The following is a 26686-nucleotide window of genomic DNA, read 5'->3' as shown; positions in this document are numbered from 1 at the left end:
ACTTTGCATTTGTCTTACGTTGCCTAATTTCACTCTCAGGAATAAGAAACAAGAATTTTGCAATAGAAGCAGGGCTAGGAAATGTGAGTGCATGGCAGGACCCTGGACTATTTACATACTATGCCATTTCTGCCTGTGGTTGTGAGGCCTTCAGGAACAAGGACACACACCCTGAATTAATGAATACATGTAATACATGTTGGCCGTTACCTTTCCTGGGCCTTTGGATATGGTAGAACAAAAACCAGAGCTTTGAAAAAATGGGTAGGATTGTGCAAAGCAAACAGGAAAAGAATAAACAATGAATGCCAGTGGACTTGTTTTTAGTTAAGCCTTTGAATTCCACACACAAATTCTTTCAATAAAAGCTGAATTCCTTCAGTGGTGAAATCCTGCCAGTGCAGTTTTAGAAAGCATTAGCAGACTGCAGACATAGACCTATTTGGATCAGACAATCTCTCTGACATTCCCAGATGAATGTTCAAAGGACCGTTAGAAGTGCGCCAGTAGCTATGCAAGCGTTTCTTTCTTCATAGGGTGGGGCTAGAGAAGCAACAACTGTTGTTATTCACTTCCCCTGTTTAAATCTGAAGACATTTTTATCTTGTTTATTGATACACTTTCTTTCTCACCAGGTTGGACCAATCTATAGGGAAGCCATCACTGTTTATTTCTGTCTCAGGTAAGTCTCCATTAGAAACATATATATGCTGTGTGTTAAATATTGCTACTCTTCCATACGATGCAGAGCACAGGGTAGATGCATAGTACTTAATGTTTTGTTTGATATATATCTTGTTTGGAACTGAAAATAAAAAGGTCAAATGCCTGACCTTACTTGGAAAACCAGGCAGCATAGTCAGCAAGCCCAACAAGTTTGTGCGGCTGTAGTACAATTAAACTGTTAGGCTAGAAAATATCTAGAACATAATTAATGCTATGCAGAATCTTCTATCATTAGGTTCTTGATTCACAAGAAGAGGCGCATAAAATATATCTCTATCATCCACTCCTTCACACAGATTTGGGACTTGTTCAGAGCTGTTGTATATCTGATCTGCTGTTGCTTAGATGTTTTTCTTTTTACTTAAAGACTTCTTCTTTGCTGTTTGAGCCCAGCTAATCAGGGATAATGCAGTGAACATGGTGGCTTTCCAGTAGCATACAGCCAATTAGATTTGGCTATGTCACCATGCTGCTGATGGGCTGATAAATCCCTCGCATTGCCCTGATTCTTAGCTGAAAGGAGGGAGAAAATAAACTTGCTCCTATCACGCCACACTCCAGGTTTCAGTGTTTCAGTCCAGTGCTATCCACTCATGGCAGACTCTGGATGCCGTAGCATTGGCCTCCACCACTGTTGGCACAGGGTGGGGCAGGGTAGCTGCAAGGTTGGGGTGGTGTGGACACACTGCTAGGAGCGTCGGCTGGCTCTGCCAATGAGCCCACACTGCCTTAGCCTTGTTGCCATCCTGCCCCACTGAACACAGCCCTAATAAGCAGCAGTGATGCTTCCTCCAGGGTTCTGGCTCCATTCTGTTGCCCCACTAGACACTTCTACCTAATTTCAAATATGAAATGTGCAAGAGAATTGGGAAATTGTTTCAGTCTCTTTAGTCACTGAATAAATAAATAAATAAAGGATATGTGTATATATTTTAGCACACAGGGGAATATTTGGCAGTAAGTGAGTGTTGTAACCACTGCACCTAGGGCATTCCTGGAGCCATCCACTAAACGGCTTGTGTTCATTATTCCTTGCCTTCTATAACTGAAGCCAGGCTATGTGTATGCTTCCATTGTAAGCAAATTGGTAACCATTGTTCATATTTAATGAGAGACACATAATATCAAGGATTATTCAGAGGACCAAATCAAAGTTGTACATTGTGATCACCTATAAGCATACAAATACATATCAGGGTCTGTGCTGTTGCCAGCTCCTGTTGTAGTACTTTTTTTTTTAGCTACATTATTCTTTAATTTAATTGACATTTGCTAAATTGAATGTAGTTTTAATTTTTCTGATGATTTAAAGCATAGTATGAAGGCAGAAAGCACTCTGTGCTAGAAGCCATTAAAAGGGAAGGCTTGGGTCAATACCATGAAAAAGCTGCTCTTAATGTAATAAAATTATCCATCTGTCAGCAGCGTTCAATTAAGTAGCTCTGGTAGGCTAGTTAAATGCAGTCACATGGTTTCATTCTATACTATTGTAACACTGATATTCATCTAAAAATGTTCCTTTCTATACAGAAAAAAACAAAGACCGAGGGACTAATACAATTGGTTCCCGGCTGAACAGAGTTGAAGACAAGGTAGGCCTCAATCAGACAAAGTATTGTGCCTTTCTACATTTTCAAAAATAAGCATACAAACAAACATTCTCTTGCCTTTGCCTAATGATTATATTTTTAAAATAAGTGTGTTAAGGCTGATCTCAGCTAAGGCACTGCTACAAATAATTCAGGAGCCTATATGTATAAACACAAGTTAAAAATCAACTTCGTTTTGTAGGGGATAAAAAGATAACTCCAAATAAACAACTTATTTCCTATTGGAAAATGGCAGACCTTGTTAGCAATGGGGAATGTGATATGTAGTATTTTATTACACCTGCAAGTGGAGTTGATATTACTATTAAGTTGAGGACTGCTTGTGATTGCTGTCAATTAAAATTATCTGACTTTTCAGTTTGGCTGTCACAACAGGCCTGCTAAAATAGTCTTATTTCCTACAATAATAAAACATCCTAGCTGCAAGACATCTGAAGCCATACTACTGAAATTACTTGTCAAGAATAAAATATCTCATGTTGTTGCTTTGTGCCGCCAATATTGCTGTCCTACATGAGTCTTCCCTCTCCCCTCTCTTCAACAAGGACCAAGTGCTGCTTTTGTTTCTGTGACCGTGAACTTTTAGCTACCACTTCATCAACAAAAGCAACAACATTTGGCATCGGCCCCCATATTTTCCTGCGTGGCTATGATTCATGCCAAAAAATTCTTGTGATGCAAGGATAGGAAGGAAGTTATAAAACTTTGGTAGGACACCAGATGAGACAGTCGGCGCATTATAACCACAAGAGAGACAATCTCCTACACTGTTATGTATGTGACAGTGATGATGGCAGCAACCAAGGTGGTGGGAGGGTACACTGTTATGGTGCAGGGAACATACCTCAGGCATGCTTCACTTCAGAACAGATGGCCATGGAAGCAAGGGGATTTGATCAGAATCTAGGCAGCATCACTTGGCACAGGACCATTCTTTTATCCCCTCTTGGAGGCAGTGATATAGCAGAAGTGGAATGGATGTTGAAATATGACCATGTGTGTGTGTTGTGTGTGTTTTCATATTTAACAGGTGAGCAGGGAGAAAGTAGCTGATGATGAGTCAGGTGGACAAGATCCACCTGTCATTGCAGAGACTCGTGCCTTTGACCACTTTTACCTCATTTCCACAGTATTTATTTTAAGGATGCAGGTGGAGGAAGGTGGCATTGCATCTGGCCCTCGATTGCTGTCCAGCAAGTCTGATGCTTCTGACCTAGGCTCTTACATTTCGTTAAGCCACGTTGTTATTAAATTTAAATTAGATCCGGCTGGATGAAATAATGGCCACAGTGACTGTATGGACGATCTGACTTAATAATTATGAAAACGCTAGATTGTGAGTTACGATTTAGGAAAAATATGTTCAACTTCAGAAAACCCTACATATATTTAGAATGTGTTTTCACAGTTTTGTAGAACACATCCTGAAAACAAAAGTTAAAAGTGGGAGATATTAGTAAGCTGCCGGCAAATAAACAATGGTGTTTTTGTTTTGCTTTTTTAAGTACACTACTTTTCTGGGAACTATTTGTTTATGTCTGTGTTCCTGTAGGTAATAAAACAGGCAGAGAGGCCTACAAACTTGAAGTGATTCAGTATTCTTTTAAATAATTCAAATCCTGTTTTGTCTAGCATTTTAAAAAATAAACTGATGACGAAAGCAGGATTTGAAGCTAAGCCCACACCACTCTTGTGTGCAGTCTTCTTACATCTAAGGTGAAGTTAAAATGCGAATAAATGAATGCCTAGATAGAGCGGGGGAATGATAGGTCTATAGAAAAATATATAAAAATGGTTTTATTTTACTGTAGTAATTCCTTGTAGTCATGATAAATTAGTACATGAAGATATATTTTTATTTTAAAAATGGTTCTATGGCTCTCATGTCTCATATAAAAAAGGATAAAATAACATTTTAAATGTGGTATTGGCATCTAGTCTGTTTTAAAATGATACAAAAGCAAATCACAACTTGGCTAAATTCATCCTAATGAAGTATCTTCAAAGAGTTGATTGGTATAGCATCACCTGAGCTCAATGTTCCCATACTGCTATTTCACACAACTTCTGTTTACATTTGTATGTCAGAAGAGCCCTGCTGCTGTGAGTCAGATCTCAGGTCCATCTAGTCTTATCATCTTGTTTTCCAATAGTGGCCAACAGAAGCCTCTAGGAAGCCCATAAGCAAGGCTTCAAGGCAACAGCCCTCTTCCACTAGTGCAAAGTGCCTATTAATGCACATGTAGAAGTCTCTTATAGGAAGGCATGGAGAACAGAGCAAGCAAAAACTGATCACATCTCAGGTCCATGAAAATCACAAGAGAGTTGAGTCTGCCAGTGATCATCCCCCTATCTAGCATCCCCTTCCAACAAAATATTGGGGAAACAGATCTCGTAAGTGGAATTAGTGGGGCAATGGAATTGCATCTAGAGCCTGGCTGAACTGAAGTAATACTGCTCCGTTAAGCCAGGAATTGAGAACATAAAGGCCCTTTCTGGGTCAGACCAAGGGCCCATGTAATCCTGCATCCTATTCCCTGCTCATTGTGACTGTGGCCTGTTAGATACCTGTGGGCACAGCAACAATGATTCAGATTTAGTAGGAGAAATGACAGGAGCTATGGTCAGGAAGAAAGGCTGCTTTGGAATGAAAGAAACAGGTTCCATCTCATCCACAGTGGTCTCCTTCTAAGTTCAATTCCTATTTGAGTTAAAAGCCAGCAGGGCAAGCTGAACTAGGGCATGAAGAAACAGATTCATTATGGGACTTACACAGTCTTCAAAGAAAACTGGGAAGGGCTAGTCAGCTAGTCTTTCCATGGTGTGATGTGGGGGGGGGGTGCGCGCGCGTGAGTGGGGGGGGTGTCAGAGGGAGGAAATAATTTTTTTTCTTTAGAAATTAAAGAGCTGCGGCAATGCTTAGGGAAGTAGTAGCTTCTAGCCCCTTTTTTCTCTTAAGTTCTGTAACTATGCCAAAGAGTTTTAGGTTACATATATAAAAAGCAGCCTGTATTCATTCAGGAAGTAACCAGGCTTGGTACACTGAGTCTGTAGGGAGGAAGTTTAAAAGGAGGGGCGAACCTCTTTCAACAATTAAATCAATTTTGTTTTTCTAAGTTTTCTGAAACCTCAACAGTTTTTAACCCAGGAAAAAAAAAACCAAGATTTTTTCCCCCATAGGGATCATTAGAGGAGGCTGTGAATGTAACATTTTCTCATCTTTCTTTTGTAATATAGGTGTGGTGAAAAAAGTAGGGTCCATGGGGAAGTGATTGAACTATACTGAGGTGTTGCAACTGATGCTTCCACCTCCATGTGAAGGAGGTAACATGTCAAAAGATACTTGCCCTTTGTTTCATCTCTGATTTAGATCCCATGGATTTATTTGGGGGAAGGGGTGCTGGTGGGTAGCCCTGCCTCACAGAAAGGAGCTATATTAGTCTCTTCCAACTCTGTGATCATACACAAGGGTACCATTTAGCCCAGTCTAGCCAGCTCTTATGTCTGTCCTGCTTTTGCATAACAACTACTGTACTAGAGGCTGTAGCTTGCAGTGGAATCGTCTCTAGAGAAAGGAAAATCCAGCTCTCTCTTACTGCCTTTCCTTCCCTGTTTCTTGACACCGTTGTTTCATATAAATATCAGAAATGCTAGTCTTCAGCATGGCTAATGTCTTGTGCCTTGTGTACATCATCCCTGTAAAATGAAGTGGTTTTAGTCTTCCTCAAGCAAAGGAAAGAATGGGGGAGGGAGAGAACAATATTAGAATCTTGACTGTAGGCCAGGTAAGAGGTATGGTGGAATGTCAAGCGGTGTCATACAATCCTCTTTCGGTAACAATAGGGTGTTTTTTGTATCATCACCTAGGTTAGCTATGGAGCTGTTTCTAAGAACCTGTCTGATTTACGATGACATTGCTGGCAACAGCCTTTAGCAACATTTTACAGGGTTCCTTGTCAGCAATTTATTTTTTATATCAAGGACATTTAATCTGGCTCTTCGGATTCTTCCATTCAGTCAGCTCGTTGTTTATACGACGATGTTAAATCCAAGTTAACAGTTTGACTCTCAGTTGCGAAACAAGAGTTGGAAGATCAGAGAACTTATTCGTTACAAGCTTTTGATTGCTTAGAAGGAAGGGCATCTCAAGAGAAGAGGAAAAGGAAGTAGACTTCCAAAATATTTCCTTTGTGGAGTAAGCTGTGCTTTTCAGGACATATCCAGACAGTGGTTTTGAAAACAGAAAGATGCGCATCTCAGTGTGTGTTTACGTTCTGCGGTTTATGCCTGGATGTGTCTACCTGAACTGGTCTCTTGCCTGTTTACATCCAACAAAGCCACAGGATGCAGTGAGCACAGAACTGGTACAATTAAATAATTTTGTGCGGATACGAGGTTTTGGTTTGTAACTACATAGCAAAGTTTTACTTTCTGTAAGTTAGCACTACAAGGGCCTTTCTCAGCCTCAGGTCCCCATATGTTTTTGGGCTACAACTCCCATCACCCCTGACCACTGATCCTGGGAGTTGTAGCCCAACAACACATTTGGACCCAAGGTTGAGAAAGACTGCTCTACAACCTAGATGCTGACCTTGAAGAACAGAGCTCAGTCAGCCAGACTTGCAGACTGCCAGTGGTGCAGGAGCTCATAGAAGCATAGAATCGTAGAGTTGGAAGAGACTCAAGGGTCTTCTAGCCCAACGCACTGCAATGCAGGAATCTCAGCTAAAGCATCCATGACAGATGGCCATCCAACCTCTGTTTGAAAACCTCCAAGGAAGGAGAGTCCTCAACCTCACCGGGAGACGGTTCTACTGTCAAATAGCTCTTACCGTCAGAAAGTTTTTCCATATGTTTAGTTGGAATCTCCTTTCTTGTACCTCGAATCCATTGATTCGAGTTCTACCCTTCAGAGCAGGAGATAAGGCATTTGTACCCTGACTGCTCAGCACCTACATGATTCAAGAAACATACACAGTTTTCTTTTGATGTCTTTTATTGCCTGTTCTTACAGAGTTCCATTTCTTGCACCCTGGATTTTTAATGTTTCTTTTGTTTTGTCCCATAGCTCCCAGCCCTGTTCTGACAGTCCTGGATCTGGGGTGCAATATGTAGGACAGTAGAGAAAGTGATTGGACCTAATGGGAGATTTTAAACAATTTCCAAATCGCTGCACAACTAATTCTATATGCCCAAGAGGGCTTTCAACTCCAGAATTTCAAAAAAGTGCACACACTGCCAAACACAGGGCAAACCAAGGTTCAAGATAGCTTATGTATGGAATGGGTCTTTAATGACCTCATGGGCAGGTACAAGCGCTTGGCTGTACCTAAAATACCCTTTTGGATTCCAGTTCTGGGCTCATATCCCCATGCAGCCAAAAACCGAGGATGCAGCAGGAAAATTCTGTTTCTCTCATGTTCAATTCACACTTCACAGAGCCTTTCATTTCGTGGCAGTGAAAGCTTTGTGACATTTGACAAAGAAGGAGGGAGTAGGTGAGTTTCACTGTGAAGGCATCTGGAAGCTTTTCCCACCACTGAAACTGTTAGTTTGAGTGGAAACAAGATATAATCCCCTGTGATAATACAATGATTAATAAAGCTTTAAAGGCTATTATGGGATGGAGCCATGCTGCACACTTGACCTTTTGCTTTCAATATAATTAAGGTGGAGTTTTGACTGCATTTTTAATTTTTATTTCTGCAGCCTGTTACTTGTTAGGCTGCATGGAGCTTGCTTGTTGTTTTTGTAGGATGGTGAAAGAGAAAACGGAACTGTATATTATAGAAAACGGTTGAGTATAGTGCAGCGAAGGGTTGGCAGCAACATATGGAAAATTATTCATGATTTCTAGCTAATGAGATTACTTTCTAGAAACAGCTAGAGTTTAAAGTTCTCGGTGACTGCTAGAGGGGTGCATGTTATTTCTTGATAAATCTGTTGCAATCCCAAAGACATGAAGGGCAGGGGTGGGGGGCATGCAGTGTTTTACAAAACGTTTAAACGGAACACTAAACCCCCCAAGTCAAGTATTTATTGTGGTATGTTTTACATTACATAACAGAATACTAAGGCAAGATGAGGCTGTATCAGTAGATGTAGCTGATCAGATAAAATTAAATGAAGTGTCTAAGACATTTGGAAATGCTGCAAGACAGATGTGTTTGTGAAGTTAATGATAAGATTTAAGAGAGATTACTAGCCAAAGAGAATGTTATTGGTCAAGAAGAATGTGATTACCAACAGCTATGGAATCCATGGTTTAAAAGCGGTAAGATAGAAAAACCATACAGGTTTTTGGGGTTTGTGTGTGTATATATAGAGAGAAAAACAGATAGATAGATAGTTATAGATATATATTTTTAACAAGTAAGCTAACCAAAGAGGAGTGCTGTTCAGGGGCAGATCTGAACCTTACAAACAAGCAACAACAGAGGAAGCACTTTCTGTGGAAAGCAAAGCAAAAAAAGTATATCTCTCCCACAGTAAGATATATGAGTTCCCCACTTAACACGATATGTATCCATTTATTTATCAAATTTGTATACTGTCCTATACCTGTAGATCTCAGGGTGGTTCACAACATAAAAGGTAAAGGTAAAGGTACCCCTGCCCGTACGGGCCAGTCTTGACAGACTCTGGGGTTGTGCGCCCATCTCACTTAAGAGGCCAGGGGCCAGCGCTGTCCGGAGACACTTCCGGGTCACGTGGCCAGCGTGACATCGCTGCTCTGGCGAGCCAGAGCCGCACACGGAAACGCCGTTTACCTTCCCGCTGGTTCACAACATAAAAGCACAATATAAAAAAACAGAAAATATATAATACAAATAAAAACAAAGACAACCCAGTAATCCTCCCTACAACACATTTTAAAAGGGCATTGGATGTCAGCCCAAGGCATGGTTAAAGAGGAACATTTTCACCTGGTGCCTAAAGGTGTATAATGGAGGCACCTAAAGGGAGATAATGATATACATGGATCAAAAATTCATGCTTCCTTGTTTAGTACTTTTTATAATGTCAAACACTGCCTTAAAATGGAACACAGCCAAACTGAAAAATCTGGTAACTTAGAGTGGTAATATAAAATACTTGAGTAGCCATCCCAAATGATACCAATCTCTTAATTAAAGTGAAGAAAGACACCTGAGAAAAACAGGTGATTGGGGAATGGAGGGGTCAGTGTAAATGTCAAAGGGAAAAATAGTTTTAATGTAATACAGTGTTGGATAAAAAGGACAAATATCTGGGAGAAGAGATTTGGGGGCCAGTATTTGACTAGAAAATAAATATTTTAATGTTAAGTCAGTTTCTATGTTTTTTGAGGCAAGACTGAAGAATGCTTGGGCAGGCTGGCATCATTTCACAAAAGTACTCTTTGAATAGTGCCTCCACTGATAAAGTATTTAGATACCTGGCATTTATCATCCACACCATCGCAGGTGTGTGGTTATGAAATCTCTAAATGAAGCTTCTGTCCCATTTCTGGAAATTTTAAGACAATAGATGCAGTAGAGCAAGGAATTCTGTAGCTGGAAATTCCTTTAGCCTGTCATGGCCCTCTTGGTCTGTGTCAGGCAGCACATTTCCTTAGTTAAGTGCTTAGACTATACATATCATGATTCAGAGTCCTTGTGCCTCTTTCTAACTAGCTAGATAGCATCTTCAAAGAATGGGGATCTGAAGTGGAACTAAAATGCCAAGGGGAAGCAAAGAGATAAAGACAAGCTTACCACATTATCTTGCTTTAGGTAGTTTTAGAGCAATCCGGTTATGGAAAATTGCTAGGTTCTTTCCTGTTTCTTAATGAGGAAGTTCCAGGCCAGCCCTTCAAATAGCCAGCTAGCAGGAGACTAATTTCTGCTCCCTTTCATGTGTTGTAATGCTCATCAGCGCTAAGTCAAATTGAGTTTAGAATATATATATATACTGGATTTCTTTTCTAATAATGCTTTCCTCAGTTAAAGTTGCCAAATATTGTGAAAAATTCCCTATAAAGGTTTTGTGGCATTGTGGTAAAAAGATTAATTTTAATGATCAGTTTTTGCAGCATTAGCATGGATTCTTGCTACGTGATTACAGTCAAATATAAGATAATAAAGACTCTCGGAGTAGAAAGGTAGAGAAGAAAAGAAGAAACAAAACTTATAGATAAGCTCACATGCAGTACAAAAGATGGATGAAATGATTTAGTCTCCCTTTTTGCCAAATCATAGTGCTGCAAAAACTCTGGGCACACTAAACTATAGCTAATCTAAGCTATGACCATGTTCTTTTATACCAAAGCAGGTGCCTTTTCAGTATGTTTCACTGTGTGTCAGGTGTTTGTCTGTTCAGTGCTCCCCTCATGTGAACACATTGGGGTGCCCCTATTATCTTAGCCACTGACCTTCTTCTGTAGCACATGGGTAATGTTACTGACCCACCTTAGAGGACTGTTTTAAGGATAATTGGAATTACAGGTGTTTGGTAGTGCTGTTCCTAAACAAGGATGCATGTCACAAATATTTTTGGCTTCCATTAAATGCCACCATTTTTGTTGATTTGCAAACAAAGGCAGATCCTCACACACATGACACATTCACAATGTGACTAACAAAAGAAAATTCCGGGAAGGGGGTGGTGGCAGGTGGTGTCAAAATCTGACAGACTCTTTGGCATTTCAAACAAGCAGAAATGGACCAAACATGGTTAATGTCACCTCTGGCTTGATGACAATACTTATTTTACATGTGTTTACTCACAGAGCAATCAAAATGATATAAAGGGAGCATAAAAATTATGCTGGGGTAAATTATGTCTGTATAGTTTACCCCTACAAAAGTTGTTGAGCTTTCTTTTTCAAAATCTGGTGGGGGGGGGACAACAAGTTTTTGGATAAAATTGTTCCACTTTTTCTTTTCTTTTTGGAGAGCAGATTCACCAAATTCAAACATGGGTTGCCATACATCCAGATTTTCCTGGGCATCAGCAATTTCCGTTCAGACACTGCTTGCGACAGCCCTACCTAATACAAACTCCATTCAGCAGCAGGGCTTCCGCTGGCTGAGTCACCCAAACCAGGCAAAGGGAAAACAAATGTTTAAAATAGAGTTGCAAGGTCATCTGACTGAGCTGAATGCAGTTTGGAATACAGATAAGTCTCCTCCTGCATTGTCCCGCCACACCCACAAAACACCCTTTTTTGGGGACTTAGGCCCTACTAAACTTAACAGGGCTTACTTCTGACAAGCATGTATAATACTGCACTGTAAAACACATAGTGTGGTGCAGTGAATAATGTGCCCCAGAGCCCTAGAGTAAAATCCTAAATCCACTATGATCCTGTGTGACAGCCTGCAGAATAATAATGTGCCAGCATGCAGTAAGAAAGTCTGCAGCACCTCAAAGATTCAGAGCAGGGCTTTTTTAAATGTACTTATCGGTCATTAATTTGCCAGACATTAAAGGGTGGGCATTTTAATATATTTGTCAAGGTTTTCAGTAATAAGCAAGGCATTTTGCTTATTAGGCCGTGACATTTGCTAAACTCTGGTGCATTTTTGTTTTTGATAGTATACCAAAGTTGCTGTAGCTCGTTAGCTACGTCAACAAAATGAATTATATGGGTGAGAGAGCACAAATTCTAGTGATGTTGGGTTCTGGGCTTTTCTCGGGCCAGGAAATGGCTTGCTTAAAGTTACTGGGGCGCAACCAATCCTGTTCTCACCGGATCCCGTGGCAGAATCCCATCAGTGTTCCCCAGAAAGTACAAGTAAGAAAAACATTCCTGCTCTTTCACATTCACAGTTCAGAACTACATTTACAAATGGTAACGGTAAAGGACCCCTGACAGTTAAGTCCAGTCGCGAACGACTCTGGCTTTACTGGCCGAGGGAGCCAGCATTTGTCCACAGACAGTTTTTGGGGATCATGTGGCCAGCATGACTAAGCCGCTTCTGGCGAAACCAGAGCAGTGCATTGAAATGCTGTTTACCTTCCCACTGGAGTGGTACCTATTTATCTACTTGCACTTTGAGGTGTTTTCGAACTGCTAGATTGGCAGGAGCAGGGACCGAGCAACGGGAGCTCACCCCGTCATGGGGATTTGAACCGCCAACCTTCCGATCAGCAAGCCCTAGGCTCAGTTTTGCTCACTCCCCCCCCCCAACTGCAAGGGAGAGGGATGCAGCTTTGTTGCTTGTTTTTAATGAAGACAAATTATTTACTTTCTACCTTCATATATTCTTCAAAAAAGTTCTCTTTAAAGTTGGCCATATCCCAGTGCCTGAAAGCAATCTCTGCTGCTAAAGCCTGCTTCTCCCTGATTACAGTCAGTCACGGAAAGAAGCAGAGTATCCTAGGACAGCCCGGGCTGTGCCTGGTTTCTTAAGCCAGATGGTCTATGCCACGTGCAATTTATGTCAAAGCCAGTTAATACCAAACTGCTGCAGTAGGATTTTGGCTCTCCTCCTCCTCGTCTCCCCTCCTCAATCTTAAATCAAATAGTGTATTTCATCTTGTAACAGTTAATGCATTACGCAGCTGCTTTGGTTAAAGGGCAGTAAGTGGTCCTTGAGTAGAAAAACAGATACTCAGTTACCAAGGCACAATTAGATAAGCCAGCTGTCACTTTATACTTTCTTCTATGTACTAATACTACTATTTTTGGCTGAGCATCTCTCTGTAGGGTATAACAGGAATAGACTTGGGTAAGAGCAAGGAAGAATGTGAAAAAAATAATTTTTGATTGCATCTGTAATGGTGTTAGATGAACAGCGCCACTCACCTTAAAAAAAAAAAGCATTGCTAGCTGAAGAGGCTAGATTCTGAAATATTTAGAGGTCCTTAAGGGTTTGGTGTAGGGACATGGTTTTCTTCTTTTTTAAGTGTGTTTCAGAGTTAGTGGAACATATAACTTGTAGGGCAGCTGCTCTTACTAGCCTCCCTGCCAGTAGGGGAGATTTTTAGTTTTTCCTCCTAAGGGATGTAAATTTCACTAAACGCCCCGCATGCACTGACTGGGGCGTTCTGTGCTCTTTTTTGTTGCAGGTCCCACTGGTATTTGCATAACAAGGTTATACCTTCTTTAAGGCCATGCAGTTGAGGAGTGACAAGTCTGAATAAATAGTTGAGAAGAGCATGGATCCTATTCTGTTGGTGACCCATTGCTAAATAAATTTGATAATGTGATTTTTTAAAACTAAATTTCAGAATTCAGTGTTGGCAACATTTACTTAGGCAATAGCTATATAAACTTAAATAACTGCTCTAGCTGTTACAGTTTTCATTAAAAGTACTTCAAAGTTAGCTGAATACTTGAGGTGAGACTGAAAATACCCCATTGGCTAACAGGATTTTAGCCTCACAATTTTGCTTCGCCAGCTATTGCAGAAAAGGTTTATAGCTTTTCGAGTGCATGATCTCGCTCTCTTTTCCTGTCCTCCCCCTTCCTCTGGCTGCCTTCTTTAATAGTTCTGCTGTTACCTGTAAGGCTGCAAGATCCTTAAGGTGAGCAAGCTAAGACCATTTATAGCTCAGCCGGTAGAGCATGAGACACTGGGCAAAAGATTCCTGCATTGCAGGGATTCGGACTAGATGACCCTTGGGATCCCTTCCAACTTGACAGGTCTAAGATTTTACTATTTAGATGGCAAGAAAATGGAGGCTATTGTGGGTGTTTCTCCTGACTTATGAGTCTCTGATAAAATAACTTTTGCATTCTAAGCACGTTAACAGAAGCAATGAAGTGTAAAACAATGAAATAGAGAAATTAAAAATGTTTTCTGACACACCTGTGAACAGTCAAGATGCAGAGGGTTTTGCCATCTTTCGGTATTCAGTAAAAAGTAGAAGGCTACAATTTGAGCAACGGTACTATGAAAACATTCATTCATCTCCCACCAGGCATACTGCTAAAATCCTTAAATAAATATGGAATGAAATGTCTTATTGCATAGCATGTCAAGGTAAAACAAACACACTTTCATATCCACTTCTTTCTGCTCAGAGGTGCCCCAGGTCACATGGAGGCATGTTAATTGATGTGGATTTTTAAAAGATTGCTTGCCAACATTTGAGTTGCTACAGGTGCATCTCTTGTGGTCAGTGGTTATGTGGTACAAAATTCTTTTGCCACACCAAATGAAAACATGGAACATGCACAGGAACCGTCCTTGTGTCACAGAAAACAACTGTATTTTCTTCTCTGAGGTAATTTCTGACAGATGCTGACAAATAAAACTAGGGGCTTTGTGTGCTGTGAAGGCCATAAAACTAGTCGTATGGATGTTTTGAGAGAAATACAAAACGATGAAGACACGATTGCAGAATTTAAAGCCTAGGGTCCTGTACAGACAAAGGTAACTTTGCGTGACTAAGAACAACATACAGTGGGGTCTTTTATATGGATGGATGTCTTGAGTGTGGAGTACCACTGAGAAAAAACCCCTAATACCACCATGTTCATACATATCCCAGTGAGTCAAAATAGGAAGGGGCTGTCAGTAGTAGCACACTTGTTCTTTGTGCAGAAGTTCCCTCCTTTAATCCCCAGATAGGCCTCCCTTCTGAAACCCTGGCGAACTACGGTAAGTCAGTGTTGACAGTACTGAGGCAGGTGGACCAACAGTCTGACTCATTATATAAGAGCTTCATATGTTCATTTATGCATGCCAAACTAAGAATGCACAAGCATCCACCTGTTCTATTCAAGAATTCAGATATTGGATTCAGGTTCTTGTTCAATTCAAGTTTCAAAGGCACTTCCAAAGTGACTTCTGCTACCTTGCTCCTTTATCAGCTTCAGGAAAGAAACAAAGAATCATAGAATTGTAGAATTGCAAGGGATCCCGAGGGTCATCCAATCTTTTGCCCAATGTGGTCCCACGACATGATACTTAAGCTCCTAAGGACGCGCCTGGCGCTGTGGTCTAAACCACTGAGCCTTTGGGGCTTGCCAATCAGAAGGTCGGCGGTTCACATCCCCGAGACAGTGAGCTCCCATTGCTCTGTCCCAGCTCCTGCCAACCTAGCAGTTCAAAAGCATACCTGTGCCAGTAGATAAATAGGTACCGCTGTGTCGGGAAGGTAAATAGTGTTTCCATAACGGTGTTCTGTTGCACCAGAAGCGGTTTAGTCATGCTGGCCACATGACCCAGAAAGCTGTCTGTGGACAAACGCCGGTTCCTTCGGCCTGAAAGCAAGATGAGCGCTGCAACCCCATGGGTCCTTTACCTTTACCTAAGCTCCAACATATCCCCCAGTGTTCAAGGTAATTTTTGCCTCTTGTCTAACCAAACCCAAGAAGAGGTTCCTCCTCAAATTTACACCTCCCTTTCTCTGAACCTCAGTTGGCAAGTGCTAAAGACCCATCTCCTCCATGCACGGTCATACCGCACACCCTTATTCTGCCTTGTGGTGGGATTCCCCCCACCCCTGCATGCCCAGTTATCCTCTTTCCCAGCACACCACATAAAATTGGGGGGGGGGGTTATGTTTGTATTTCTCCTTATTGGCATGGAGAAACTATACTTGTTCCCTCCCAGGATGGAACACATGTGATTGGCATGAAGAATGATGCTTCCCTTTTGTGTATGTAAATTATCTAGACTAATGTTTAGACTATGTATCAAGTGTAAGGATGACACAAAGTTGTTTGTGTTTTATTTCTATGCAACATAATATTTCTCTCATTTGCTTTACCCTTGAATCATATTAGTATATTAGAAAAAGAAAATGTGAATTCACAGCAGGCATTAATCCTTGTGAAGAATGACACCAGGAAAGTACAAAAACCTGTGAAAAGTAAAAATGGCTAAATTTCTCCCCTGTGTTTTAATTCTTTCCATTTTAAAAAATATGATAAAATCCTACTTTAAGAAACATCTACTGTGTAGATTATTCAGTGGTGATGGAAATCCATTTCGCTTAATCTTTAAGCTGGGCTGAAGGTGGCCAAAATATTTATACAAATGGAACAGCTTGTGTTCTCTTGCCTATTGCTGCCAGAAGATAAAATCAGTAAACTGAATCCCATGTCCTGTCTCATTCTTCTTCATGCCATGAAAACTTAAATGTACATGAGACACAAAATGAGTTAACCAGTTTTACCAAGCTCAGGAGTGTTGGAGAGTCATAATGATTTTTTTTGGGGGGAGGGTATATACAAAGCTAATATTTTTAACAATGACTATTCAAGCAGAGTTCCAGTATTATGGGAAGGAGCAGAGAGCCGACAGAAAGCCATCAGCACAATGGCTAGAAAATAAATGAGAAGAAAAGGCAGAGAGGTCATGAAAGCAATTCTTGTGCATCGGGCTTAGGTTTCTAATAAAAGGAACTGGGTTCTCATATTTCACCAAGATGCAATTATAATTATTTTTTAACATCCTTTAGTTCCTTTTCAGTATTCTCTAGCCTACAATATGTTTTCATGGGAGAAATGGTTCCTCAGGATTTAGTCACATGAACCTCTCACTGGCACAATAATGGAAAGGGACAGTAACAGACTTCATATTTCTTCCTACACTATCCTTTCTCCTCCAGGAGAAAGTCGTGTGTACTGCTTTGGCATTGGAAATGCAGAGTGAGCAGGGGACAAGCTCTTCTTGCTCTCTCTATCCCATCTTTCCCCAAGTCAGATTGCTGAACATCAGCCTGCCGACCTGTTGAATGATCAAAGAACAGAAGTTTTCCTGCTCCTTCCTTACTTCTTTCCTTCCTTCCTCATGTTAATGAAAAACAAGGCAGCCCTCCCCATGCATTGCAGGCTTTCAGCTACTTCCCAGCTTTTTAAATCTTTAACAACAAAAGATCAGCTTTTGAATTATAATCTGAGTTTCTGTAATCCTGCTCTTCCTTGTCGTCCTTCAGAGTAAGAGATGCTTTCGCAATTTGTTGTTGTTTAGTCATTTAGTCATGTCCAACTCTTCGTGACCCCCTGGACCAGAGCACGCCAGGCGCTCCTGTCTTCCACTGCCTCCCCCAGTTTGGTCAAACTCATGCTGGTAGCTTCAAGAACACTGTCCAACCATCTCATCCTCTGTCGTCCCCTTCTCCTTGTGCCCTCAATCTTTCCCAACATCAGGGTCTTTTCCAGGGAGTCTTCTCTTCTCATGAGGTGGCCAAAGTATTGGAGCCTCAGCTTCAGGATCTGTCCTTCCAGTGAGCACGCAGGGCTGATTTCCTTAAGAATGGATAGGTTTGATCTTCTTGCAGTCCATGGGACTCTCAAGAGTCTCCTCCAGCACCATAATTCAAAAGCATCAATTCTTTGACGATCAGCCTTTATGGTCCAGCTCTCACTTCCATACATCACTACTGGGAAAACCGTAGTTTTAACTATACGGACCTTTGTCGGCAAGATGATGTTGCTTTCGCAATACCATTAGACAAATCAGCAGCTTGTATGTTCTTTTGGGCTTAGTTTCTTTTGAGGGAACTGCAGGCAATCCTTGAGATTAGATCCTACAGGAGCTAATTCAATGTAATAAATGTGCATACCACGAGTGCATGTGAAAACTCTGCACACCATGGAAGGCTTTCTCGTGAAACACATAAAGTACTAACACATCTAAAGCTGTGTACGCTTTACTAGCTTAAAATGTGGCTAGGCCACTCTTTCTTCCCCAAATTGGATCAAAAGGGGCTGAAAAGCAGGGGGAAACAAAGTGTGGATATAGGATAGATCTAGATTATGGCTAACATTGATTGTACACTACTTCCCAAACCAGCAGTGGGAGTACACTGGATGCAGAGTAAATGGGTGTGGGCAAAGCCTCAGTGTGCTTTTTAAGAGCCAGGCAGCATGTTCCTTGCATTAGAATGTTTCTTTCCCCCAGCTGTAAGTGTTTGGGTCTGAGGGAGGAAGCTGAAAAGTGTCTGCAGTGCAGTTGAGAGCAGAAGAGCAGTGGAAAATGGGGCTGCTTACTCCTTTTACTTCTCACTGTTTGCCTTCTCCAAATGACAAACTGCATACTGATTTTTCAAACCCAGTGGGAAAACGTACATGATAAGTTTCTTAAGTTATCCCATCCCTTCACATACTGCAGTGGGGGCCCCTGTGGTTAGAAATTATATTTCTTCTAGTGTAAAGTTGGGTTAATCAAGGTGCTTTTTTAAAAAAGAAATCACTGGCCACTTGTAAATCTCTGTTAACCCTACGGGTGAAAGAAGAAAGACAGCATAAGTTAGTGTATCCATTAAAACTGTTTGCTTTTCCACATTCTTTGACTTACTAGTAGTAATTTGAAATCTTTATGGAAGAATGTAAACGCATACAGTACCTGGGGAAAGAATAACCTTTTAAAACCAAAAATGGTAAATGCAAATGCCTCTGGAATAAAACAGAAATTCATGCTCAATTCCGTTGGAAAACTCTGCAAGCCTGTAAGCCATAAGCAAGTCATCTGGTTAGTAAAAAAAAAACCTCTCTCATTGAGAATGTCATATAAAATTCCTGATATAAGACTAGATGGCTCAGACACTGTGAATAGAGTATTGTTTTTCTACATGAAGAGTAGACAAGTAATGTTTATACAAGAATGAGTGTAGGTCAAAGCTTTGATTTGCAGTTGATAAGGTGCAACCAGTTGCGAGTATGGCATTGTGTACCATCTAGCGAACATAAGGAGGCGAAGAGTTGCAGCAAGCGACATGTTGGGCACAGCTAGGCCTAACTGACCAAATATGGAGGTCTGGCAGGCTTAATTAGTGCCCCTGAACAGAGAGAGGTGTGCTTCAGTTTAATTAGAATCCACTGTTAAAACGAGCATTGCTGATCAGTGAGAATAACTCAGCCCTAGAGTGAAGAGAAGGGAAAGGTGGTTTTGATTTACATAGCAAACCCATACATAGCTGAACTACCAGAAAGTGGAAATGTTCGTATTTTTAAAACCTTTGTAGCTTACTTAAAAGCAATATTTCATTTTTATTTCAGGCCAGGTTCATTTCAGTTCATCATCACTTTTTACAGCATTCAGATTTTGCATGAAACTGAAATGGAGACCTTTTCCTCACTTTTCTTCCAAATACATTGTATTTTTATAGAGAAACTAGTAAAAATTAATTGTCATTTCACCAAGGGGCTGTGGTCATAGGAAATAAAATCAGTAGGAATGTAACATGACTATGCCAGTAGTATAACACACATCAACCCTCAAAGGGGCTCATTTATAATCATCCGTGTGTGTGTGTGTGTGTGTGTGTGTGTAAAAAATTCATCCCCTCCCTGCAAGCCTATTTTATTTTATTTTTTAAAATATAGATTTATTGATTTCCAATATATAACTATTAAAAAAGAAAAAGAAAAGAATACAAAAACAAAAACAAAATCCCAACTCACCCCCCTTCCCCCTCCAGGATAGATCAATCTAGTTAAGTTTGCCAAAGTCCAATCTGCGATTTCAGTAGTTGCCATTCTTCAGGGTTATCAGTAAAGTATTTTACAAAAGGATGCTACATTTCAACAAAATTGTCCACATCATTTCTGTTATTCAGTGCATGTAATCTCCTTGTTAATTGTTCTGATACAGCAATAGGCAATACATTCTTCTTCCAAAGAGAGATATACAGATGTTCGAATCCTTTCCAATTCTGTGCCACTAGTAGCCATTCTTCTGCAAGTCTATTTTCTAAATTTGTAAGAAATCACTGGCACTCCAGAAGGACTCTGGTCCTATTTTCTTAAGCTCTAAGAAAAGCTTGGCATAATTTTCAGGGCTGCCTTACCAGAAAGTAAGTGTACAGGGTCAAGCACAAGAGCTGCTGCTGCTGCTGCTGTGTTCCACATCTCCCTGTAATCTCCTTCTTATCTGTTTCCTTTGCTCCCATCTCCCACTCCTCTTTTTGCACTTTCCTCCATACAGCTCCTTGTGCTCCTTGTAGGGAAGGAATTCAGTGCCATGCTCTTCTAGTTGTTCCATTGGTGCAAGCATTTCAGCTCGCAAAAGGAATGATGTCCCCTCTCCTCCCCCTGTGTGTTCTTCTAGGGATTATCCAGACTCTCCTTCTGAGCTGATTTGGGGGGAGGGGGGCACATGGCAGGGAAAGTCCCATTGTTCTGGTAGGATTCATTGCACTGGCTCCTGCTGGCACACTTACTTCGTTGGATCTGGCCCTTGGTCTCTGTCAACCAACCTTTCTCTCCTTTATTCTCCTTAAATCGCATCATTTAGATTCTGTGCCCAGTGTAAGTAAACCCAAACAGACTCCTTCCATCCTCTTGCATAGCAACTGAGAGGGACCTGTTTTGGTGGTGGTCTGGCAGGAAGTGGGAAGGTGGGAAGCCAGAGCTCAGCTTCATTCGTATCTCCTGCATGATGCAGAGCAGCCAGTAGGAGCTAGACTTAACCTTGTCTTTTAAGGGTGGAAGAGCCACCTGTCTGGGCAGTTGCTGACTGGAACAACCCCCTCCTATTCACCGCCATAATAACCAGTGCACACTCCTTAGATTCTTATTGGTTGTGGGAAGAAAGTACTTTGTCCTTTTACTCTATGCTGCTAGATACTGTTCATTACATGGGGCTTCCCCAACTTCCAGATGTGCCAGGACTCCCGCTCCGATCAGGAGAACTGCATTACAGCAGCTGGATCTTGGAACAATGCCAGGGCTCAAGCCAGGGCTTGAGATGGGACAGGAAAAGTATGATTTGTCACTAACACCGGGGAAGAGAAATCAGAAAGAAATCAGAGCACTTTTATCCCACTGCAGAGATATTTATTATCTTAATAAAACTGTGGTTCTTTTTTTGCCATCAAGAAATTATCTTGCCTCTACATTCTGGTGTCTACGGGCAAACAGGCCTCATCCTCCCCTACAGGCCAGCTGAGGGTCATTCACATGAAAATAGCACTTGTGGCAGCCAGCCAGTAACTCCCCCCCCCCCCCAGCACTTGGCAGTTCCCTTGGGTTTTGGTGGCATGCCAAAGTGGCAGCTTCTGCTTAATAGAGAACTAATCAGACAAAGCCCCGTATCACAGGCAGGTAGTTATCAGAAGCTAAAGAAAAAGGTGTCCACAGCTCCACAATGCTATAAATTGCCATGATACTGTACAGGACTTTGGGTTGGGTGAGGAAGAGGTTGTTCTTAGGAATGCTCCTAATAGAAAACTTAGTTCCTGCAAGGGCACACAGCACAAGTATCTGCTGATTTTTGACCTGCCCACACAGTAACTAATGATATACAGTCAGTCTCCATCTTGGTTTTGCTTAGAAACTGTTGTGAGGCTATACTGGGCCACAGTCCAGATTCCAGTAAAATGAGGGGTAGGGGGAGAGACGTACCCACAAGAGAAATCTGCAGCAGGTTCATCTGAGAGGATTTGAATGGGCAGCATTGAATGGCCTGGCAAGAAAACTGAATGGGAAATCTCTGCAGAAAGCTAAATTTGTTCTCTGGCTTACTACAGTTATGTATTTCAGCTCTGTCAGTCCAACGTACTTCTTAGACTTTTATTTTTTTTAAATTACAACTACAGGTATGAGAATATTTCCCAGGATGTAGAATGGCTATCAATGGACCCGATTCAAAGCCCACTAAAGTTCATTAAAGTAACATTCGTTTAACTTTGATGGGGTTTCCATTGACTGCAGTGGGATAAAATATCAGAATGGCACAGTTTGTATGATATTTATCTGTTGTTTTTCATTCTCATGAGAATATTATACACTTTGATGTCACAGACTAAATAAAGGCTGCCAAAAAGAGCTGGTAACTAAGAAGTGCTTTTATGCTGTAGTAAGCAAATACTAAGAGCGTGTTTAGCCTTTTTTATTTTTTTATTTTATTCTGGGAATGACTCCAAGTAGATGTCATGGGGTAAATGCACAAACAGTACTGACTGGGAAAAAACAGGCTTTTGTTTCATTAACAAGCTCGGCTTCAGAACAATGGCTACAGACTCCCAATTTTCCTTACATCTGACAAAATAAAGGGGCAAAAGTTTCATTTTAAGGCTGTGCTAATTTAAACAATAGAAGTCAGCCTTGTTAGCAAAACATATTTGTTGGAAACACACTTTAAGTAGAGTTGTCGATTAGTATTGGAACTCTAATTGAACAAACTTCGTAATCATACTAAGTTACTGTTTTCTCTTTTTTGTGTGGGCATCAGTGTAAATTCAATAGCACTTTGTCTTAAAATACTCTATGGAGAGAAGAGCGTGTATTTTGTTAATGAATGTAAGGCTTTAATGTAGTCAGCAAATCTTGATGGAGAAAAAGGCTACTGGTGGCAGGTATTTGATATGCAGTTCAAAGCATGCTGAACAAGGAAAACTCAATGAACTGAGTGAGACTGACTCAGAGTAGATGCGTTTAGTACTGGGCTGTACGACTCTCTTATACATAAATGAGTTTAAATGTCTGTAGCAAAAGTGTCACAAGGAAGCATCTTCCCTGCACCCCATAACTTACTCTCCTTCTTTTAATCTCTACTGCTTGGCAACCACCTAAGTGCCTTCTTGCCCAGAGAAGTTCTTTTGGCCCTATGCTGCAGAGGTGCATGTCAAAGGCAGGGGAGGGGTCTCATTGTCAGATCCGCTTGTATCCCATCCTAGTTATCAATGACTATCCATAAGTGAAAGAGAATTGCATGTGTCAGGGACTCAGGAGCAGAGGCACAGGGGAGAGAGGAAATGGAGAGCGAAGGGGAAGAATCTGAGGGCAGCGTAGGGGAGTATGACAGTGGCACGAGAGATTCCATGAGCTTCTCCAGCGAATCAGAAGTTTCCCAGAGGGGGGCGCCGAGGGCCAGGGCAAGGGGGGTCCCAGGGGAGATGCACCAGAAGCAAGGGGCCAGCGGGGACTCCCAAAGCAGCAGCGAGAGATCAGGACCAGCTCCCCCACCAGAGCGTAGTGGGGGGGAAGAGTCCCATGTATCAGGGCCAGCGTCTCCTCCAGCAGGGAGAGAAGATGAGTCAGGACTGACCACGCCTCTATCGGAGAGTGAGGGAACGGAGGGGAAGTCAGGTCCAGCTAGCCTCCCCGAAGGGGGAAGCAGTGACAGGAGCAGTGTAACGGTCAGGAGAAAGGTTGCCGGCTGGGCGCGCGCGCCAATTTCAAATGTACAGGCGCGCGGGACAGCAGAAAACCCGGATTGGGAACCAGGTCCTAAAGCCCGCCGGAGGCAGGGGGAAGACTCAGGGGACTCAGCGTCAGAAGAGTCTAGAAAGGGCAAGACCCCAGCGGACAGGCGGACCCAGAGGAGGAAAGAGCAAAGGAAGAGGTGGAGCAAGGCTAGAGTCTTAAACTGGTGTCTGGGGGAAGGAGATTCAGACGGAGCTTCAGCGGTCTAGAGTTTGAGACGTAGAGCTGCGCGCCGCGGCTTTGAAATCGAAACTGAACTTCAATAAAGACTTTTGTATATAACAACGAACTGGCGTTGGTCCTTTGTGAGCTGGGACCTTGGGCAGCTCTGACAGCATGAGAACTCTAGTATTTAATGGTTTTTTAGATCCCCCCCCCAAATGCCACAAAAACTTAGTACAAGCAAAAGAAAACAAAGAATAGCTACATCTATGAGTTTCCTGTGTTCTTGAGGACAGTCAACATCTCCCACGTTCGCAATATAGAGTCTTAACCTCTCTCTCACTACACCAAGGTACTTAGTTTTCACTTGGGTCTTGGCTTTCATAAATTCCGCAGCTGGATTTGATGTGTGGGTAACAGAGGCATGGGTTGTTGGTTGTTCTCTCTTTAAACCAGGGTGGGAAAGTTTCTTTGGTGTTTTCAGCCTGTGCACTGCATTCCTTCATGGGCAGCCTTTGGAGAGCTGCGTTCCTGGGGTTGGGTAGAACCAGAGGCAAAAGTGGGTGAAGTAATGTACACGAACCTCTTACCTTTTTACAGTAGGCTACATTCCAACCATGGAAAAGTCAGAGGTTTCTGCATGCGCACACACAGTACACATTCTATGCCCAGACCCTCCAAGTGTTCCATTTTCCAGGGACAGCCCCAGATTTACGGAAGAAATCTCAGTTTCTGATTTGATCCTGGAATGTCCCACTTTTCCTTAGGACATCCCCATTTTTGTCGGAGAAATGTTGGAGGGAATGTACTCCATCCAGGCAAGTGAGAGGCATTAGCTACGGGACCGCCTCTCCGGGTATGCCCTGCGAAGGACCTTAAGGTCCACAAATGACAACATTTTGGAGGTCCCAAGTTGCAATGTGGTTAGATTGGTCTCAACTAGGGCCAGGGCCTTTTCAGTACTGGCCCCGACTTGGTGGAATGCTCTATCACAAGAGACTAGGGCCCTGCGGGACTTGACATCTTTCCGCAGGGCCTGCAAGACAGAGCTGCTCCGCCTGGCCTTTGGTTTGGACTCAGTCTGACCCTTATGTTTCCTATTATTAAAATGAGGCTGCATTTTAAATTGTATTTTTAACCTGTATTTTAAATTGTTTTTCCCCCTCCCCCTCCCCTTTATTGTAATTTTACTGGTGTTAGCCACCCTGAGCCCAGCTCTGGCCAGGGAGGATGGGGTATAAATAAAAATTTATTATTATTATTATTATCATCATCATCTCAGGTCAGGGACACATTCCAAGCAGAAGCACTTGAGGAGGGTATGGAGTGGGGCCAGTGAATGGAATGGTCTGAAAGAGGGGCCTTGCCCTTGGGAGAGAGTCCTGAGAGCCAGACAGGGAGGTATGGTGGGCCACATTTGGGTTCAGGGCCTGAGATGCCCCACTCCTGCTTTAATCATTTTAAAAGGTGGCAGAATTTCACAGATCTGGACAACTAGGAACTTAATAGTGTTTTCAAGAGAACTAGCCTTTTGGCACGGTTTCTCTTCATTGTATTGCTTCTGCCAGAAAACAATGTTGTTGTTTTTTTGTAGATGAAACTGGTCTCTCAGTAAGTATAACTTCAGTACTTCGCGGCAGCAATCAAGTGAATGGTTCCAACCAAAAACACTCTCAGTAAAATAAGTGACAAATGCCTTATGGTTGGTGTTTGTTAAAACAGGAAAGACTATAATTAAGGGATCAGTTTGCTAATATATTGTAAGCTGAATTTTGATCTATATTTCCTTTCCTAAATGTTCTAAAATTGGAAAGTAATATCAATGGAAAATTGTAACTGAATGATTTGTTTTTATTGCTCATTTATAGTTAATTTCCTGTACTGGTAGTACAGGGAAAATGATTTAACTGAGAGTCTAGTGTGAATTCTTTACAAGAAACCAAAAGATAAATAGCGGCTGACTCCCTGTTGCCTGAAGCTTTGAGACTACAGATGTAGCTGCTTTAATAAAATGTTTGAAATCTTCTCGTGCTCCAGTAAGGCAAGCATGAGAACTATGTCTTCTGCAGTGCCATTTGTTTTATGTATACTGTATCTAAGGGAGTGGATTATTTATACAGTTATCCTATAATACACATGATTAAAATAGGGATTATGCCTCCCCCCCCCCAGCCCCCTGCTTGTTAACTTCTACATGAAGCCACTGAGTGAGATCAACTGGGGATTTGAGTAAGCAATATGCTGATGATACCAACACTACTTCGTCTTTGCATTGGATCCAGGTGCTGCAATGAATGTGCTAAATTAGTATTTGGCATCATTAATGTTCTGTTTATGGGCCAAACAGGTGAAGCTCAATCCATCTAACATAGAGACAGTTTTGGTAGGAAGATCATCTGTCTGGTAAGGTAGTCTTAAGTCTGTTCTGGACAGGGTTGCAGTCATGGTAAAAAAAAAAGGAAGTTCATCGCTTGGGAGTGCTCCAGTTTTGTTTCTAGATGCCCAAGTAGCGTTCATGACACAAAACCTTTCCCACCAGTTAAAGCTGCTATGACAGATAGTTTGGCCACCATGTGCCGCACTCTGTGAACCTCCAGATTACTACAATGTATAATAATATGTGTGACTGTCTCAGAAGACTAATCAGAAGCTGAGGTTAGCTCAAAAGATGGCTGCTAACTGGGCTGGGCCACTGCATTGGTTCTTGCTGCATTTCCATGTCCAATTGAAGGTGCTGGTGCTTGCCTTGAAAACCTCTCATGGCTGGGAGACCTATTACAATGTATTTTTATGCATGGTTTTAACTCCTGGTTGTATGTCTTATGTTGTTGCTTTTATGAAGCTGTAATTTTAAATGTCCCTGTGGTGGGATACAAGTATATTAATAAAGTAAATAATAAAGCACAGCATGATCCTGCTCATACAGCCAGGTCAACTTCAGAGACCCTCACCACCTGAGGTGAAGTGAGGGACAAGTGGAAAGAGGGTCTTCTCAAACATCTGCCTTTCCCATAGAATGCTCTATCCAAAGAGTTCACCTGGTGCCTACTTTATCTTCCTTTTGCTAACAGGTGAAGCTGTTTTTATTTTCCATGATGCTGAATTGTTAACATGGGGT

The 26686-nt window shown here is 41.8% G+C and overlaps 1 protein-coding gene across 2 annotated transcripts in view; it reads left to right on the top strand.

Moving 5' to 3' along the window:
• The window catches only part of KCNQ1 (potassium voltage-gated channel subfamily Q member 1), a 299981-nt gene that overhangs the window by 216061 nt on the left and 57234 nt on the right, over window positions 1–26686 (top strand). For both annotated transcript variants that reach the window (XM_079987211.1, XM_079987212.1), the window contains 2 exons: window positions 636–682; window positions 2257–2318. In XM_079987211.1, the coding sequence (XP_079843337.1) occupies window positions 636–682; window positions 2257–2318 (109 nt within the window). The remainder of the gene's footprint in view (window positions 1–635; window positions 683–2256; window positions 2319–26686) is intronic.

This window comes from Podarcis cretensis (genome assembly GCF_951804945.1).
Source record: "Podarcis cretensis genome assembly, chromosome: 1".
Taxonomy (NCBI): Eukaryota; Metazoa; Chordata; class Lepidosauria; order Squamata; family Lacertidae; genus Podarcis; species Podarcis cretensis.
The sequence above is the reverse complement of the archived record's forward strand: the minus strand, read 5'-3'. Positions and strand labels throughout refer to the sequence as shown.